The sequence below is a fragment of the Capsella rubella genome, unplaced genomic scaffold (genome assembly GCF_000375325.1).
Source record: "Capsella rubella cultivar Monte Gargano unplaced genomic scaffold, Caprub1_0 scaffold_6, whole genome shotgun sequence".
Lineage (NCBI taxonomy): Eukaryota > Viridiplantae > Streptophyta > Magnoliopsida > Brassicales > Brassicaceae > Capsella > Capsella rubella.
This window is the reverse complement of record NW_006238918.1, coordinates 12,919,657-12,938,517: the sequence shown is the minus strand read 5'-3', so window position 1 is coordinate 12,938,517 and position 18,861 is coordinate 12,919,657. Positions and strand designations below refer to the sequence as shown.

The 18,861-nt window shown below is 33.5% G+C and overlaps 4 protein-coding genes across 4 annotated transcripts; 2 read left to right on the top strand and 2 right to left on the bottom strand.

The window, feature by feature from the left end:
• The first annotated feature begins 47 nt into the window (after nucleotides 1-47).
• LOC17881128 (protein phosphatase methylesterase 1) lies at nucleotides 48-3,333 on the top strand. The gene is made up of 13 exons (XM_006288009.2): nucleotides 48-299; nucleotides 378-462; nucleotides 545-615; nucleotides 813-927; nucleotides 1,010-1,089; nucleotides 1,444-1,528; nucleotides 1,616-1,696; nucleotides 2,017-2,111; nucleotides 2,197-2,247; nucleotides 2,528-2,608; nucleotides 2,730-2,802; nucleotides 2,875-2,952; nucleotides 3,046-3,333. The coding sequence occupies exons 1-13, from the start codon at nucleotides 184-186 to the stop codon at nucleotides 3,085-3,087; spliced, it is 1,053 nt and encodes a 350-aa protein (XP_006288071.1). The 5' UTR covers nucleotides 48-183; the 3' UTR covers nucleotides 3,088-3,333.
• A 2,028-nt stretch (nucleotides 3,334-5,361) lies between these two features.
• On the bottom strand, nucleotides 5,362-7,076 carry LOC17882869 (cytochrome c-2). Its single transcript, XM_006288864.2, has 3 exons — nucleotides 6,865-7,076; nucleotides 6,508-6,641; nucleotides 5,362-5,702 (listed from the first exon to the last, which is right to left on the bottom strand). Exons 1-3 carry the CDS (start codon nucleotides 6,974-6,976, stop codon nucleotides 5,610-5,612), a joined length of 339 nt encoding a protein of 112 aa, XP_006288926.1. The 5' UTR covers nucleotides 6,977-7,076; the 3' UTR covers nucleotides 5,362-5,609.
• Nucleotides 7,077-13,310: 6,234 nt separating this feature from the next.
• LOC17883454 (putative esterase/lipase HI_0193) lies at nucleotides 13,311-16,507 on the top strand. The gene is made up of 13 exons (XM_006287878.2): nucleotides 13,311-13,609; nucleotides 13,693-13,827; nucleotides 13,924-13,950; nucleotides 14,133-14,223; nucleotides 14,494-14,537; nucleotides 14,633-14,731; nucleotides 14,821-14,878; nucleotides 14,987-15,039; nucleotides 15,118-15,219; nucleotides 15,608-15,673; nucleotides 15,770-15,882; nucleotides 15,994-16,165; nucleotides 16,274-16,507. The coding sequence occupies exons 1-13, from the start codon at nucleotides 13,493-13,495 to the stop codon at nucleotides 16,340-16,342; spliced, it is 1,146 nt and encodes a 381-aa protein (XP_006287940.1). The 5' UTR covers nucleotides 13,311-13,492; the 3' UTR covers nucleotides 16,343-16,507.
• On the bottom strand, nucleotides 16,485-18,399 carry LOC17882826 (11-beta-hydroxysteroid dehydrogenase-like 5). The gene is made up of 6 exons (XM_006289420.2): nucleotides 18,121-18,399; nucleotides 17,797-17,989; nucleotides 17,583-17,668; nucleotides 17,371-17,502; nucleotides 17,124-17,288; nucleotides 16,485-17,050 (listed from the first exon to the last, which is right to left on the bottom strand). Exons 1-6 carry the CDS (start codon nucleotides 18,307-18,309, stop codon nucleotides 16,646-16,648), a joined length of 1,170 nt encoding a protein of 389 aa, XP_006289482.1. The 5' UTR covers nucleotides 18,310-18,399; the 3' UTR covers nucleotides 16,485-16,645.
• Between the last annotated feature and the right edge of the window lie 462 nt (nucleotides 18,400-18,861).

Sequence of the window (18,861 nt, the reverse complement as noted above, 5' to 3'; positions counted from 1 at the left end):
GTCCAATATGTCTCCGTCGAGGTGTCACCTTCCTATTGAAACGACTGAAAGAAAAACACGAAAAAAATGGAGAAAAGCGAATTGTAAAAGAAGAAGAAGAGTGGAAGAAGAAGAACTGTAAAGATCTGAGAGCTTTACTATATTCGCATTTGATCTCTTCTCAAAAAAAAAACTCTTCAAACAATGGATCCTTCTTCAAATTTAAACCCTCTTCGTGAAGATGCGTCAGAGGATCATGTCGAGCCTATAGAAGCTCCGGCGTCTGTCTTCGCCGCTCGTCCTCTTCGTCCTCCTTCTACGTGAGTCAATCATCGTGAATTGTAGAAGCTTACATCGTGAATTGGAAAATGAAATTGGTTTTGTTTGTGTTGTTGTAGGAGTTCGTCGGAGAAGTATTCGCCTGTAGAATGGGAAAGCTATTTTGATAAAGAAGATGATGTTTCAATCACTGGATCTGATGATGTAAACGTGTTTAACGAATTGTTCACTTGGTTGATTTTAGTTTTTGGGTCTCTTTGTTCTCTAATGGAGTGTGTCAATTTAGGTGTTTCACGTATATATGGCAGGAACAGAAGGACCTGTTGTTTTTTGTCTCCATGGTGGTGGCTACTCTGGGTGAGTGTTTTTGATTCTTGGCTCTTAACTTATGAGAGCTCACTCTTTTCATTGAGTATGTTCTAGTTTTGGAAACTTAGAATCGAATTGGAATGATGATCTTGTGGGATTAGAGCTTCTGTTTCGTTGTTGTAGTTTTGGTTTGTAACTTAGATAGGCATGGACAGTATAATAGTTTCATCTGTTCTTCTTGCCAGGCTCTCGTTTTCTTTAGTGGCAAGTAAAATTAAGGAGAAAGCGCGTGTGGTTGCGATGGACTTGAGAGGGCATGGTAAATCGGTTTCAGAGAATGAACTGGACTTATCGCTCGAGGTACAATTGGATTTTGCTTATTGATTTTATACATTAGCTGGTGTTTGAGAATTGAGACTGATGTAGTAAGATTGGAATGCAGACAATGAGCAATGATGTTGTGGCTGTGATTAAGGAATTGTATGGAGATTCTCCTCCAGCTATTGTGCTGGTTGGTCACAGGTTTTTTTCTTTTTCCATTTTATTTTTCGTATCTTTATGTTGTTTTTTTATCTCTTTCATATAGTGTAAACGGCTGGTGAATAGCTAGTAGATCAATTTTTAACCGATGTGTCAGCGAATATATCTTACAGCTGCAACATATGTGATAAAGTTTAAGTTTTTAGTTGTTTATGATCTACTTGATACAATTGTCCGTATACTGAACCTATGGTAATAAATTTTAATTCTTTTAGTATGGATAATTATGGGATCCCTTTAGTACATGATTATAGTGATAAACGCATGTATAAATCTGTAGAATAAAAGTAGTGTAATACAGTTTTCATGAATTGATTCCGTGTTATTAACATACAGCATGGGAGGTTCGGTCGCTGTGCAAGTTGCTGCGAACAAAACATTGCGTAGTTTGGCTGGCCTTGTCGTTGTGGATGTTGTTGAGGTTTGCATTCTTATAAAAAGGTCTCATATGTTTCTCACTTGTTTTGCACTCTTGCGTGATGAACTGATCAAAGCACTTTCCTTGCAGGGCACTGCTATTGCCTCGTTGATTCACATGCAGAAAATTCTCTCAAACAGAATGCAGCATTTTCCTAGCATACAAAAAGCAGTAAGCAACTTTTAAACACTTGGTTGAGTATACAAACAAGATATCTGCATATATGTGCGTATTATGACATACTTTTGGTCTTTTGGCTGTGCAATATTTTCTTTTGTTGTATTCTTGTTAATGAATTTTTTGGCCTTTCATCTTTCAATCCTTGCCAAGGCTCTCCTCATTGCCTTGATATCTTTATATTGAGCTAAAGTTAATTTTTTGTAAACTGGAAGAATAGATTGATGCCTATAAATTGCAAACAACTTTGACTTTGTTATATAGTAATTTTTGTTGGGGTTTGCCATCTCTAAAGTAATGTATAATTTCTGCAGATTGAATACAGCGTTAGAGGAGGGTCGTTAAGAAACATTGATTCCGCTCGTGTCTCCATCCCCCCAACTCTCAGATATGATGACTCAAAGCAGTGGTGCGTCTCTGTTACTGATAGTAACCATTTTGAGGTGTTCACATGTTTGCTTCCTAATGAGTGAAAATATGAACCTTTTGTCCAGCTACGTTTACCGGACGCGTCTAGAGGAAACAGAGCAATACTGGAAAGGCTGGTACGACCCTCACTATCTCTTGTTTTAGTTTAGTAAATCCCTGAGCACAACACAGAGAATCTGTTTGAACAGTCTTTGTATGAACCTCGCCCATATTTGGTCACCCTAAGATCTTATAAGCAATCTACCATGCATAATATAAACATAAGCTAAAGGTGATTCGGTTGTTGATACGGTTGAATAATAGTAGTAATTACTTACAACAGTTAGTGTCGTGAATCCGAGTGTTAACATATATATTTTTTTGATAGTTTATGATTCGATATTAGTTGCTTTGCAGGTACGACGGTCTCTCAGAGAAGTTCTTGTCATCTCCTGTTCCAAAGCTCTTGCTATTAGCTGGAACAGATAGGTTGGACAGGTAAATATGTGTTTGTCCCTCAGGAACTCTAGCTTCTTCACCTCTGGCGACTCAGGTCTTAACTTGAGTTGAATCGAAATCTATAGCGTGTTGTAATATTAGTGTTGGTGAATTGGATTAGGACCCTCACAATTGGTCAAATGCAAGGAAAATTCCAGATGATCGTGGTCAAACACACCGGACATGCCATACAGGTAAAAAAATACGATCACCTAATGATGTTCATATTCGAATCTTTGGTGCAATGATGATATACGCGGATGCAGGAAGATGTACCGGAGGAGTTTGCGAACCTAGTTCTGAATTTCATATCACGTAACAGAATTGGCCCTCATGGTGTTGAGGTCTGTGTCTAGTCTTTGTGTATCCGTATCACTTTCCTTTTTGCAACTTTAGCCTTCAAAGTCTGATTATATATTATTTTGTTTTGTTAACAGATACCAGGAATGTGGAAACCTTCACAACAGCCTAAAAATTGAATCAGCAGCAACCAGAGACAATGCCAAAGCCGTCGTGTGATTTTTTTTGTGACTTGTTCAGCTTTGTTAGCTTATGAATAACAAAAAGCAAACTCTAGCTCGTGTTAGGAGTGGGCAATACAAGAAAACCATAGTAAAAATCGAAAAAAAAGCACACGATCGGAAAAAAATCACCTTCAATATTTTCCGATCTTTTCAGTTTTACGCCCAAACGCAAAATCGAAAAAAAAAACTCAAGTTTTTGGATTTGATCGACCACAAATTGAATGTTGAACTGTCATTAAGAATACTTTTAAGGTGACATGAAGGATAAGAAAGGTTAAAACAATAATTAATATATAAAGTTAGCTTTTTCTCTCTTCTCATTATGCCACCTAAGCATCCATCTAAGCCACATTTTTGTTTAAAGATTAAAATAAATTTAAAACATTCATTTAGTGCATATTTATGTTACTTATTTAATTAATAAAAAGTTTATATAAATAAAAATAAATTATGTAAAAAAAATGAAATGTTAATATAAGAAAAACAATACTTTAATTTTTTATTAGTGTAATAATATAATTCAACTTTCATTTTAAATTGATCATAATTTAATATTTTAAATATGTTACTGAGTTTTAGAATGGAAGTAAAATTTAAATTCTAGACTAAAACAATATTTATGTAATTGTATATATAAAATTATAAAGAGGAAAAAAAATGAAAGTGAAATATTAGTTTATAACATGATCAAAAAGAAAAAAAATGATATTTCATAAATTGAATCAAGTGCTTTTAATCCAAATTTGAGTATTGAAAGATAATAATTAAAGAGAAAATAATTATAATATTTTTTGAAAATCAATTAAAAAAAATTATCACAATATGAATAAAAAATCAACGAAACAAAATTATAAACCTCCCGCGCGGAGCGCGGGTCAACTGCTAGTAAATTATAAAACAAACATGATAATTTTTTTTTGTAATATATATACATATATTTTCTATATTGAAATCAATATAATGAGGTGTTTACTATGGCTTGTGTGGTGTTTACTATGGCTTGTTTATTGCTTGGGAGCGTCGGATTACAAGGTTGGAATTAAAAGTTGATTCTTTAATGGTTGTTGAGTTTCTTCAGATAGGGATAAGTGATTTCCATCCGCTCTCTTTTCTGATACGTCTGTGCCAATGTTTTATTTCAAGGGACTAGATAGTCCGAATAAGCGAATCGTCTAGCGGATGGATTAGCGTCCCATGCATTTTTTTACCTTTAAGTTTTCATGCTTTAGCTTCGGCTTATATGATTGTTAATTCAATTATTCAAGAAAATGTTTCCAGACCTGCGCGTCTGAGGAGTTTTCGTTTGTAATAGTTTATTTTCATAATTTTGGGAGATTTCCTTCCGTTTTCATACCGAAAAAAAAGAAAGATAAACATCTAATACAACTCGTTATACTTTTTCATATATCGTATTTGTACTTCACTAAATACATACGTGAAAGTATATACTCATTTTTCATATGGATTAGTATAAATGTTTATTTGTGCTGACAGATCTTAATCGTTATGTTTTTATACATTATGTAATGCAATTCAAATATCATAGGTGATCAAATTTAAGAAAGAACGCACAAATGTAGACCATAGGTCTTAAATGAATAATTTTTAAAAAGTATAGTTTAATTTATCTAAAACTGTTTACTTAATTAATAATTATACTATTCCTCATAATTTGTCAACGGTCACAAGTCCATACCACTAGTTAACCGCCTATCATAGTCCACTCCAACTTAACAAAATTAGTAATTAATTGTTCCAAATGATATATATTGACTGTGTCAAGTTTGTACAAAACTTCTCATTTGATTAGTCATGTAGTTTATACTTTACAAAGCTCTACGTAGAGTTATTGATCCAATTTAATTTTGTATTTTATCCTTGCGTCAATAATGTAGAATTTAATTTTAATAAGATATTCAGTTTTATATTATTTTGAATAATCCAGTTTGCAAATCTATATTTCTAATTGTGTTGAGATTATTGAAAATGTGGCTAATATTCTTATTTCCAAAATACCAAAATACCTTTCTCATTCTCACACCTTAAGCTTATATTATTGATTGCTAATAAAAGTTACTTTTCAAAGGTATGTGTTTATACCTTGACCGATTTGTAGCTTCGATTAGTAGAATGATTAATTAATAAGTAAACAGTTTTATATGCTCGCAATATGAGAAATTGTGTCTTACAGATTCTACTACATCATAATAAAAGTTATAAAACCATGCAAGCTCAATGAAAAATATATATATCTTAGGTAGTGGGAATTGGTTCTTTACATCAATAACGAATAAAATTCGATCTTTATAAGAGAGGCAACTCTCGCCTCAACATCAACAAAGTTAATAGAGAAACCAAAAAGAGACCATACAGTTCATGACCACAAATTTTTGTTTGGTCTGATTTATTAATCTGTGAGGAAAAAAAAATGCACTTGGAATAGCAGATGCTTTCATATATCCCTTGAAGAGACTGTCTTATGCAGTACCTTCCTTCAAGTAAGCAATGAGATCGGCACGGTCTTGCGGCTTTTTCAGTCCGGGAAACACCATTTTCGTTCCGGGGATGTACTGTAATCACAAGCAAAGAAAACCCAATCAAAACGCGATCCAAGCTCTTCATAAACCAGAGAGTGAACAAGTTACACACATTTGTTTGTGGACAATCTTATGATTGAGATTATAAACGGGACATAATTGAGATGTTGCACACACGATAAAGCTTTATAGTGTAAGATGTTGAAAAGTGAAGTCAAATTTTCACAGATATGTAAATTTCGCAACAACCCGAAGAGAACAAACAAACAAACAACATGGGTATGTGGATCAACCAACTTAACAATACTAAGATAGTACAAGACTTTTAATTGTTTTTGCAACAAACAATCTCTAAAACCTAAAAGAGAAAAACAATGATGCTTATATCTTGATATACTTGAACATCGAATATAAAACAAATGGCACATTACTGAGATGTTTCACACACCACAGCTCTATGGTACACTAATTTTGAAAGATGGAAGCCAAAACCTCACAAAATATAAAGAGAACAAACAAAATTGTGTTCATGGATCAACTTATCAAATACTAAGATGGTATAAACTATAAAGACTCCTAATTGTATTTTGCTACAAACAATCTCTAAAACCAAAAGAGAACAAACCCACAAAGTAGCTTATCAACAATCAAGAACCAGACTCAATGATTGAATCCATTAAGGAGGATTCACAAACTTGTAGATTTTGCACACACCAAAAAGAACAAACACATTCTTATGAACAATCAAATCAAGAACCAATACACATTCTTATGAACAATCAAATCAAGAACCTAGCTCTATGATTGATATCAAATTAAGGAATAAAAAGAGTAATACCTTCTTGGGATTCAACAAGTAATCGTAAAGAGTCTTCTCCTCCCAATTCACAGCCATGCTTTTGTTAGCAGCAGAGTACGAATACCCTGGAGTTGTTCCAGATTGCCTTCCGAACAATCCATTCAAATTCGGTCCTGCGTTCATAAGAATCAAAAAATCCCAAATCAACACGAATCCAAAACACAAAACGAAAGACCAAATACGTATAGATCGATCAATACGAGAACACAAAACGCGAAAATTCAAATCGCCTAATCGATGCGGTTAGATCCAGATTACAACGATGCGAAACAAAGCGTCAACGATGAAGATGATGAATAACACAGAGAATTTTCTCAGATCTAAGAGAGAACAGACCTTGTTTGTGACCAGCGCCTTTCTCGACGGTGTGACACTGAGCGCACTTGGTTCTGAAGATCTTTTCACCGGCTTTAGGGTTTCCGGGAGGTGCTTCATCGAACGACGCCATTTGTTAAAAGAGAATGAAGAAAAATCTCAACGGTGGCTTTGACTGTTTCTTCTAAGCTTTTTTTGGTTTCTTCGAGAAAAAGTGGAATTGTTAAAAGGGAAGGTTCGAGGAGGAAGAAGAGAGAATAAAGAGGTGGTGGCGTGAGAGAGACACAGGCCATACGTTTTTTTCTGAGTACACGTGGCGTTTTGTTAGTGGTTTGATTTTAAGTCGGTTGACTATTTTATTCGTTTTTTAATATATATTTTTTAAGTAAGTGGGCTTATTGTTGTTGGGCTCATAAGGTAATTAAACTGATCCATTATTAGAGTGGTTTAGTCTTAATATTATTTATATTAAGACTAAGATTAACAGAGGAAATTTTTTTGTTCTGATATATTTTTATGAAAATAGGAAATTTAATAAATAAAAAATATCTATTGCATATGTGTAAAAATTTTCTCTTCAAAATTTTAAAATAAAAATAAAAGTAATTTTTAAAGATGGTCAATTTTTTTTTAAATAGAGATCATCAATCCAAAAATATGTTTTTGTAAGTAAAAAGTATATTTAATCTAGTCAATTCTCACTATTTAATAAGCTATTGGCAGTTCAACTTTAATGAAGTTACATATAAATATTACAGAAATTAACACACTACAACAATGAAAACTAGTTAAAAAAAAAGTTTTCTATCTCATTTTGCTTACCCATTTTTAAAAGTGTCATTTTGAATAATTATATGAATGGTTATAGATTGTTGCGCTACAATTAAATTATTTTAGGGTGCCTTTAAGGTAATATGTTCAACTGTTTTTAATCTCGATCGTATAAGATGAATGTGATTGTATATCACCACGTTTAACCCTCTAACTCCACTATAAACATGTTCATAAACTCTTTTTTATCACAAAAACTTTTTAGTGTATTTAGAAACATATTTTCTTTCAAATCAATATAGAATCTATCATTTCAAGAACTGCATTTGGATTCTTATGATTACACCTAAAACATTATAAAGACTACACCATTAAAACTAAGAAAGCTACATTTGAATTCGTGGTGGAGACTTTTCAACTGGCCGACGGGTTCTATTTGAAGAATCCAGAGAATGAGATGGATAAATGGTGGATTGAAAGACGCGAACAAAGATCTGTGAAAATATCTATGATAAGTCAAGAACACTCAATCTTCAAGGAATCACACACAAGAAAAAGAAGAGGGTGGTTGCTTCTATCTCATAAATAAACCTAAGAAAACACTCATTTTATTTCATTAAACTTTAAGAGTTACATAGCTGAGAAAGGACTTTATATAGGAGTCCGGCAGCTGGGGACCTTCAATTCTATGGTCAAAATTATTACATAATAAAATGATTGGATTTGCAAAACAACAAACTCTTAAAAGACTTAAAAGAAACACACTTAAAACAAAAGCAACAGTCATAATCCTGCAAAACAAGAAAACAACACGTTTAATGTTATTTGAAAATATTATTTATAAAAATAAATAGTCTTAGAGCTATGGGATGTGGAGTAATGCTAATTCCTATTTATTGACACTTTTTTTACCTTTTTACTTTTCACATTTTGAACCCTCTTGCTAAGTTTTCCACTAAGACCAAAACCTAGAAGATTCGTAAGTCGGTGATATCTAGCTGGATTAGGAGAATTGAAACCGGAAATACCACCCAAAATCCCACGTAAATTAGTAGTAGTAAACACAAAATAATATCATCCTCGTGTTGAACCAACATCACATCGAATAAGAAGGCTGCGGATGTACAGAGAACCCCGAGGACCATGAACAATACCATGATCGCCATTATAAACCAGTGCCTACAGATAGTTATATAATGTTAGTTCACTAAGTGTAAAAAACAAAAAGTTTTACATGGGAGCCTCTTATAGAGCTCATGAAGGTGTCCGAACAAAAAGTATCATATTCTTCATCTTCTTTCATAAGCTGGACATTACTTGAATGAATGACAAAACATATATTTGAAACAAAATGATAGTTACTGCACTGATCTAAAATATCAAACAACCCCTGCTAAAATATCAACAAGTACAGCATTTAAACTTTTTGACAACTTCCAAACCATAACTGATACTTATCTTTGTTGATGTACTTGAATTCAAATGCAGTTTTCTTGAACTGATAGATTCTATATTGATTAGAAAGAAAATATGTTTTTTAAAACACTAAGATTTTTGTTTGATAAAAAAATAAACACTAAAAAGTTCATTAGTACAATATACAACCATTTTTGTATTCAAACATGTGCATATTATGACATTATTTTCTCGGTTAGTTTGGGGAAATTGTTGATGAAAGTTGTAATCTCTATATAATTAGAAACAAATTCTTGTAGCAAAAGAGTTATAGCAATATTTTCCAAATTTGAGCCTTGAAATTGCAATATTATCCACACAACATCTGAATTATAGCAAATGTAATTATTAACTAATTAATAGTATTAGATTTATAATTTTAAAAGAAATATAAACTTTTGAAAAAATAAAATATTTTACCGAGCAAGTAAATATTGGTGCCTACAAATATTTGTAATTTATGCAGATATGTAAAGTATATTTTTCAAGTTTGAAATCTAAGATTATGTGATATGCTTTTAGAAAAAAATGACGTGGAACAAATGAGCATTATTACAATGATGTAATATGATGAGTTGTATTTATCAAAATGTTTTGATTGGAACTTGATTTTAATGATGTTTTAGTTTCTGATTACATAAAAAATATGATGTGTACACATGAAAGAAACACCTTTTAGTTTAATTGTATTCAACGATTTATGTCATACTGAAAAATTGTTAAATGTAACTTGTAGTAAAAGTCAAGCAATGTGGAAAAGAAAACAAAATATTGTCCAAACAGGCAAACAATATATTCAGGAAAGAGATGACGATAATTTTGCTATTCTTATAACTAGATTTTGTACGTGAGAGATTTTAATTTAATTTTTATTAATATAAATCGCTGAATATAAATATATAACATGAAAAAAAATCGCTAATTTTTGTATATTTTGATGAAATAAATAACATTACACTGGAAGTGTTGGAAAAAAATATTAAATAGTTGAACTCATACAATGGAGATGTTAATTAAAGAGGATGTTGAAACAATTCAACGTGTTATTTTTCAAAAAAGAATTTTTTGATACATTACAACAAAAAAACATGATTGTAGTGTAGTGTAGAGGATATTTTATTGTTTTCAAAAATGAAAATTAAAAAAGAATTTTACGAAAGGATTTGGAAAAAATATATAGATGATATATATATATATATATATATATATATATATTGTTAAAAAAAATTTATGTGATTTTTTGTTAATTGTTATTACTATGTAAATTTATTCGGTTTGGTTAGATTTTTGGGATTAAGAGAGTTAAATAACTAAAACACTAACCACGAGTTTTATTTTATTTTCTCTATTTTGTATTTTTAAATAAAGTTTTGACATGCTATATTAATTTATGTCTTGTGGTTTTAATTATATTTTTTTGTTATTTTTGTCGTATGTTATAAGAATCAGAAATCATTTTATCATATACTCCCTCTGTTTCTAAAGCATTGTTGAATAAGAGTTTTTACACAAATAAGAAACAATAACTTCTATTTTAAAAAACTCTATTTTCTCTCACCCAAAAAAATATATTTAAATATAGACCAATAACAGTTTATAAATTCAAATTTTGTCAATGATTATTTCTTCTTAAAGTTTACAAAATACTAATATTAATTAATTAAAACTTGCAAACATCAATCTTTGTGAAACAAAAAAAAAACCCAAAACATCAATCTTTATGAAACAGAAGGGATAATAACAGTTAACTCTTCGCGTGCAATATATATTTTAAATATATTTGTCTGAAAAGATCAAATTAGAGTATTTACAAATTTTTTAGTTATTTAATATAAACCTTTTATGATATTTTTTTGAAAAAATATCAATTTAAACTATTTTACATTTTTCCAAATTAAAAAAATAGTTTATTGTAGTATATAATGTTATATATTTCAACAAAAAAATGAGAGCAAATATAAATATTCAAAACTTGACCCATTACTTAATAAATAAATTTGATGAATATATTATTAATTTTACTATGAATATATATTACTTAAAATAAATAAATAATATTAGTTTTTAAAAATTCAAATCATGGCATATGCAGATTTGTTTTAATATTTTTATTATAATATGAATGCTTGGATGATTTGTTTTTTACTAAAATCATACAAAGATGAAAGGTGAAGTATAATGACTAATAAAAAGTCTAATATGACAAATTAGATATCAAATCTTTTTTTTAGCTTACTTATATTAATGAAAGAGTATTACAACCAATGTGAAAGCCATAAAAGGCAATGTATCAAACAAAAGAAACTCAAAGGCAATGTAGTCATGGAGTTAGCATAAGAAGATCGTTTATCAGTCGCGACGTTCTTCTCTCGACAAACATGATCCAATGAGCAATCTAGTAATTTGGACATCGATTGTCAAATCTCATTAAAAAATAGTACCTAGAAGCATATGATCATGTTATAAAAATAGTACCTTTTTATTACTCAGAATTTGTAAGTTCCAAATTGTTGCTTTCAAACCAAACACAACGCAAATCTCTGCTCCAAACCATTTGGAGACCATGAAAAAATCCCATAACCTCTGCTTATATGTTTATTTTCATTTAATAATTTTATTACATTAAATAAATTAGTATTTGACATTTTTTTCCTTAAATAAATTAGTATTACTATTGTGATTAGCGAATTATAGAAACTAAAATGGCCAATTATTACTATGATGGATTTAGATTATAGATACTGCGATCGAAAGATGCTTACAAGCTGAAATGATTATAAAAATAGCGAATACTATTTTTGTTTTCCTTAAAGATGCTTTATAACCTGACGAAATTGATATACCTACGACAAATGCTGCTGTGGAGAGGCGTGCATACAACCTACAATGGTCATCATGTGAGGACGAAGGTAATTGATAAATTCAAAGAAGTAACATGTTCTATACATTTATATTTACATAACATATCATCTTCTCCTCCAACTTATTTACATAACCTAATCATCTTCTCAAACTTATTTATATAAGTTAATCATCTTCCCCAACTTATTTACATAACCTATTCACAGATGTACAAAAAATTCTCCAATTCTCTAAGCAAAGTGAGCTTAAGCCAAATGATTGGGGATGTCTCTTTAATCAACAATTAGAGTTGCCACTTTCCCATGGAGACGACATTCTAGATTGCACACTTAGTGTCTTCTTTGTGGAATCCACATAAGAGTATAAAGATAAGTGGGAATGGGAATGGGAAACTGTGGGAAAGAAAGATACTTTTTGGAATGAATGGGGAGACCATACGAAATACAATATGCGGATTCTCACATTATCCCTGAACGCATAACTAATGAGGAAGTGTTGAAACCTAGTCTTATAAGGAGGCTTTGTGTGGATGATAAAACTAAGACTCTAGTCCAGTATTGGGAGGAAGAACTTCAAGAAGAAGGTGGGCAAGTTTGGGAAAGCGAAGAAGAAAAGCAAAATGATGACACTTTAATCAAATAAAATTACATAGATTCTATTTTTATAATTTTTATCTAAATATATTTATAATTTTGAATTTTACTTCCATATATATATAATTATAAATGTACATATGTTATTGATAGAAATTAAAGAAATGTTTTTTCTCATATTGGTTTATAATTTATTATTTTGACTTCTATAACATATAGTTTTACATAATTTTTATCTATAATATCATATATATAATGTTTTATGTTATAAACGCCTAAACCGCTTAGAAATCGCCTAGGCCCCGATTAAATGTTTTAGGCGCTAAGCGTTGAGTTACCGCGTAGATACCGCCTAACTAATTGCTCCGTTATCGGACTTACGACATATTGTTTTTGGCTTGGTCAACTTTGTTTCATGTTTTAAACGGTAAGTCAATATCTATGTATAATTTAAATAACATGTTTGGAAGTTGATGTTTTAATTGGCCGAAATAACTCGGTTCATGTATTTGATGACATTTTTTCCAATTTATAATGTACTTATCTTTTTGAATAAAATGGAAATAACGTTTTAAACGTTTACAAGAAACGCGTTCAAGCATTTAGACAAGGTACAAGCAATAAGAGTTGTGAGGTGTTTAGTTAGGTGGAGAAGGCTGCACCGACCAACGCCAAGTGGTCATCGATTCACGTCTATGAACAATCCGACAAAAAGGGTAAATCTGTCATTTCATCTCTGTCTCCAACCTGAAGATTTTTTTTTTTTTTTTTTCCAGAAAACAAAAACATACGGCGGAGGAAAAAAAACAAAGGCGACGGAGAGACCAAGAAAAGAAAAAAAACAGAGGAGGAGAAAGAATCGAAGAAGCACATTGTCTTCGATTTCTCCGCCTCTTTTAACTTCTTCACCAATCTCTCCGCCTTGTCTCTGTTTTCTGGGTTCGTTTCCCGATTTCGAATCTGTCGTAATGTCGGCGTTCTCTTGCTCCACGGCGAGCTCTAGCCGCGGATGTGGTGGGTTTAGGTTTCAATCAAAGACATTTCCTAATCCTCCTAGGTTTATCAGAATTGGGTCAAATTCTCAGGTTTTTTCTTAGATCCTTCTTCTTCTCTCTCTGGTATTAAGCAGTTTAAAGTCTCTAACTTTGACTCTGTTTTTTACTTGAAGAGTGATAGTTTCAGTATGCATCGTTTGGAATTGGTAAATGGAACTCGTAAAGGTAGAGGAACATGTGTACGTATGGCATTAGTTGATGAGAGACAATCAACAAGCAAAGATGTTGCTGAGCCTCCTCGGATCTTGGTTTGTGCTTTCATTAGTTAAAAATCGGATTTTTTTGGAGATTTTTTGAATCCGTGGACTCTGATGATTGTTTATTTGTGTGTCATTGTTTTGTAGGCGTATGATCTTGTTCAAGGGGCACTTGTAAGTTATCTGAGAGCTAATTTGTTGTGTAGTTCTTTACTGGAGAGTAATGATCTTGTTTTGCAAGGAAAAAGTATTGAACTTGATAATGTCGGGATCTGAGCTAAGAGAAGCCAACATAAGTTTGAGAGATTGTGTGTGTTTCAGATTGATTGTGGATTGACATAATAATACACTCGCAGGTGAAATGGCGATGGAAAGATGATAAGTCTGTCCCAGATACACCTACTGCTGTTCTCGTACATGGAATTCTAGGGAGCGGGAAAAATTGGGGTTAGTATTGCCGGATTCCTTGTGAAATTGTTTCAAGTTTGGCTGTACTTAAGGAATTATGAAACCAGCGAAGTCATTTCTGAATCACTTCACGTGCTTGTTAGTGGCAAGCAAAGAGATCATCAATCTTGTTTAATGGCCTAATTGTTGAGGATTGTTAATGCCTTCTCAGCCTTAGTAGTTTTGTTTCTCGTTTGTTCAAACTTTTTGGTTTAGTTGTATGGTGTGCAAACGTTTCGAGATAACTAAACATTTTTCTTGCCTCTCTAGGCACTTTTGCCCGAAGATTGGCTCATGAGTTCCCAACTTGGCAGGTATCTGTTTCACCACCAAATGCACTTGACTGTGCACAGACATACTTATTGGCTTGCGAATAACTAATCTGCTTTTCTTGATAAAATCTTCACAGTTTCTCTTGGTAGATCTTCGTTGCCATGGGGATTCAGCATCTCTTAAGAAGAGAGGTCCACACTCTGTTGCTACAACTGCTTCTGATGTCTTAAAACTTGTAAGTTGCTTTCGCAAGTCCACTTCATATTTAAATTCATGAAAGAGAACTTCTCTGACATTTATCTTTCTCTGTTCTGTCATTTTTAGGTTGGTCAGTTGAGGTTAACACCTCGGGTCCTTGTTGGTCATAGCTTTGGAGGGAAAGGTAATTTAATGTATTTATGAAATTGCTTCATCTAGATTATTTACTCTAATGTAATTATTTACTCTAATGTGATAACATTGCTGATGTGTCTTTTCTATGATCATGTAGTTGTTTTAAGCATGGTGGAGCAAGCAGCGAAACCTCTTCCACGACCAGTCCGAGTAAGTGTTTTTACGATGTATATATCCGATGACCATTGGTAGGATTTATTTAATCTCCCTAATTTTTATCCATTTTAGGCTTGGGTACTGGATGCTACTCCTGGAAAAGTTCGTGCAGGAGGAGATGGAGAAGATCATCCACGAGAGCTTATATCGTTTCTACGTAAATTGCCAAAAGTGGTAAGTAATGAGGTCTACTGATTTTTTGTCCTATTTCATCATGGAAACATTTAGAATGCTCAGTTCTTTTTCATTGAAGATTATAAATAGTTCCCTCGCCAGTTTTTTTTACGACAAATTTGCTGTGTCAATTTTCAAGTTCAGTTTTGCGATATCAAGGAACTTTATTATGTGAATAGTTTAATTCTTGTTTCCGGCTGAGAGAACTAATAGTCCTAAACTATGAAAATTATATCAACTAAATAGAACATGTGGGTAACGAAATGACTCAAGGAAAAAAGTGATTGTCTTTCCTTTACAGTTTGAACCAGCTACAGGGTCTTAGAAGCCAGATGAAAAAGAAGCGTAGAAATTATTGCTTTTGAACTTCTTTGGTGTTTGGTTTTAGGTATCGTCAAAGCGTGAGGTTTTAAACTCTCTTATCAAAGAAGGGTTTTCCAATGATGTTGCACAGGTATAATTATCTATCAGTTGTTAACTAACTTTCAGACCATTGGTTGGTTCCGTTGATACTTGCCGAATTACAACAATCTTGATGTATCTTGTGCAGTGGGTTGTTACCAATCTTAGAGCTACTGGACCATCGTGCTCCAGCTTCTCGTGGACATTTGACCTGGATGGGATCTCCCAACTTTATCAGTCCTACGAAGACACAAATCTATGGTAATCTTTTTCTGTCAACTCCCTGTGTTTAGTGGAGCACACTCCTGATATTATTATATCTTACCTAACTGAACTCAAACTTCTTGGTATTATTGCTTCTACAAATAAAAGGAACTTTGTTGAAAATCTTCCAAGAGGAGTACATGTGAATTTTCTGAAAGCAGAAAGAAGCTTGCACCGTTGGGCCCTCAAAGACCTTCAACGAATCCACGCTGCTGAAGAGCTCGCCTCTGAAGAAGGAGGCGGCGTAGAAATGCATGTCCTGGAAGATGCCGGTCATTGGGTAAATTAAGCTAACTATACCTCTGCTTTTACATTGCTACATCTTTGTTTCCTCTTTGTTATTCTATCATCGAAACCTTAAACTGGTACTGTGTTGTGTTTTTTTCAGGTTCACACGGATAACCCAGATGGTCTCTTCAGGATCTTGTCATCTTCTTTCCAAGTTCTCAGAACTTAAGAGGTGCGGAACGGTCTTGGTTCTGCTTTTTTTTTATCTGTATAATATTGTGAAGTTACGTCTAAATCACATTTGACAGATACAATACCATATACATCAACATTGTGTCCCTGTAATATTTTGGTTGACATAAGAAGTAATATCATATAGCTGTATCATCTGGCATTATTCTTGACTCTTTGTCCTTTTTACATTGCTTTTCTCGGTCATTTACTTAGTTGGAAAATGTTCTAAAGCTCAAAGTTCACTCTACACTCTACTCACCAAACGGACCGGACCTCTTGTTTCTCAATCCAGTTTTTATTACAACTCTTGGATGTTAAACTGCGCAAACCGAGGAGGACTTGCAGGATACCGAGGTGGGCTTGCAGGATACCGTGGTGGGCTTGCGGTATAGTGAGGTGGGCTTGCAGTATACCTAGGTGGGCTTGCGGGAAACCGGGGTGGACCTCCTTCAAGCATAAGTTTCATTTGTGAAGAGGATTCATCCGCAGGCATACCTGCCCCTACCCCAACAAGGGAGCTTCGACGTGAACCCTCAGTAGACAGTAACAACTTGAATGTCCATCTCAGCACATTTGGCGTGAAAACTCTATAGAGGAGAAACACGTCGTACCAGTTTGGGAACTTTACATATGCGTCTCCCCTACAAGCTCCCGCCACAATCATCTTTGCAAATTCCTCTAGCGGCCCACCATTTGCAGGTACCTGCAGACCGTGTAAGTAAGTTTTTGTGTCTTATAAGTTCAGTTACTCACATGTGTGGTTAAATAAGTTTTACTTCTCTTTCTTCCTTCCATTGCATCTCAGCACCTTCTTCTAGCATGAACTTTCCTCTAGTCATCTCACTCCCGATCCATCCGTGAGTCGCAATAGTTATTCCAACGTCTCCATTTAGCTCGAACCTTAGCGTCTCATAGAAGTTGACTAGTGCTGCTTTTGCAGCCTACACAATGATAAGTAACATTATGTAATCTCTCTCTTACAAGATAGAAGTAAAAGTAAACTTTTATATTATAGGTACTAACTGAATAAAGACTCATCCGTGGTAGAGGCAACCAGTTCTCAACCGAGGCATTCACGACTATCCGGCCATTCGTCTGTTGAAGGTATGGCAACGCTACATACGTCGGATAAACATTCCCCCAGAAGTTAATGTCCTGCTCAAAATCTCAATCTTTTAATATATATACCATTGAAATGAGATCAATGCACAATACAAACCCAAGGATACACATACCATCAAATGCGGAAACACAGTCGTGTCACTCACTTCCTCAAAGTAAAATGTGTGTCCAAGACTCGCTGTATTCACTAGGTGATCCACTAGTGTGTCGAATTCATCACCAGAGGCAGACAACATTTTCGTTTAAAACAAGAACCATAGCTTGACCTACAAGTTAACCTATCACTAGCATTTTATAAGGAAATGGCGAGAAAGTAAAGTAGTGTACCGCGGCCGTAGTAGTTGACGGCTTGGGTGATAAAACGGCGGCAATCATCTTCTTTGATAACATCAGCAGCGATGATGATAACATGGTTGGCTCCAATCTGCTTTGCCTTATTGCTCACAACTCTTAGTCTCTGCTCTCTCCTCGCCACCAACACCAAATTAGCTCCTCTCTTTGCATATTCATATGCTATTTGCTGCGTTCCATCACATTAACAAGATCATCAACATCCATGCAAATCAAGAAACTCATAACACATTGACTAGTTAAGGAAACCAATCTTGTTTCAATATTTGAGAGCAAGAACAAGATCAAGATCGCACGTACCTCACCAATAGCGGAGGAGGCTCCGGTGATGACGACGACTTTATCTTCCATGTTTTCAGTGGCGAAGTAAGAGTTGTAGACCCGTTCCGAGAAGCTAATGAAAGACAGTAATGGCCATGCAAAGGCCATTACCACCATAGTAGCTGGTGGTGCCACCAAGTTCATCACCGAGTTCAATAGATCCACCATTTTCTTTTCTTTTTTCTTTCCCTCTTAATTTACTTCGGAAAAAACAAAGAGATGTTTTGGTTTTGGATGAGGCTATCAAAACGAAGAAGAGAGATCTAAAGAGGAAGCAAATGAATGAAAATGTTCTTTTTACTTTTGTTTTATGAGAAAGGGAAAAAGAAATTATAAATTTGTGGGGCGGATTTTGACGTATAGTGATAGATGGTGAACAACATGGCTGCATGCAGATAGAGGTATAGAGCCACGTGCTTGTTCGAGTTTCATTGTTTTTAGATTTTGTACATAGGATAAGATAAAACCGTGAAGCTCTATAGTTCCGGTTGAATCCGGTTTTGGATGTTTTAATTTGTATCTTGGCTTCATAAGTTCGTGGGAAGTTATACATATATACACAGCTCGATTTGAAATAAAGATTCGGATATATATTGGTTCTTTCTTGGTAATGGTACGTAATACGTCTATGCAGCTCCATTTGAACCTCTCTTGTTATAAGACCAATGGTGATTAGAGATTGTAATTATGGTTTTTGTCGTCGGTTCACTGTAAACTTGA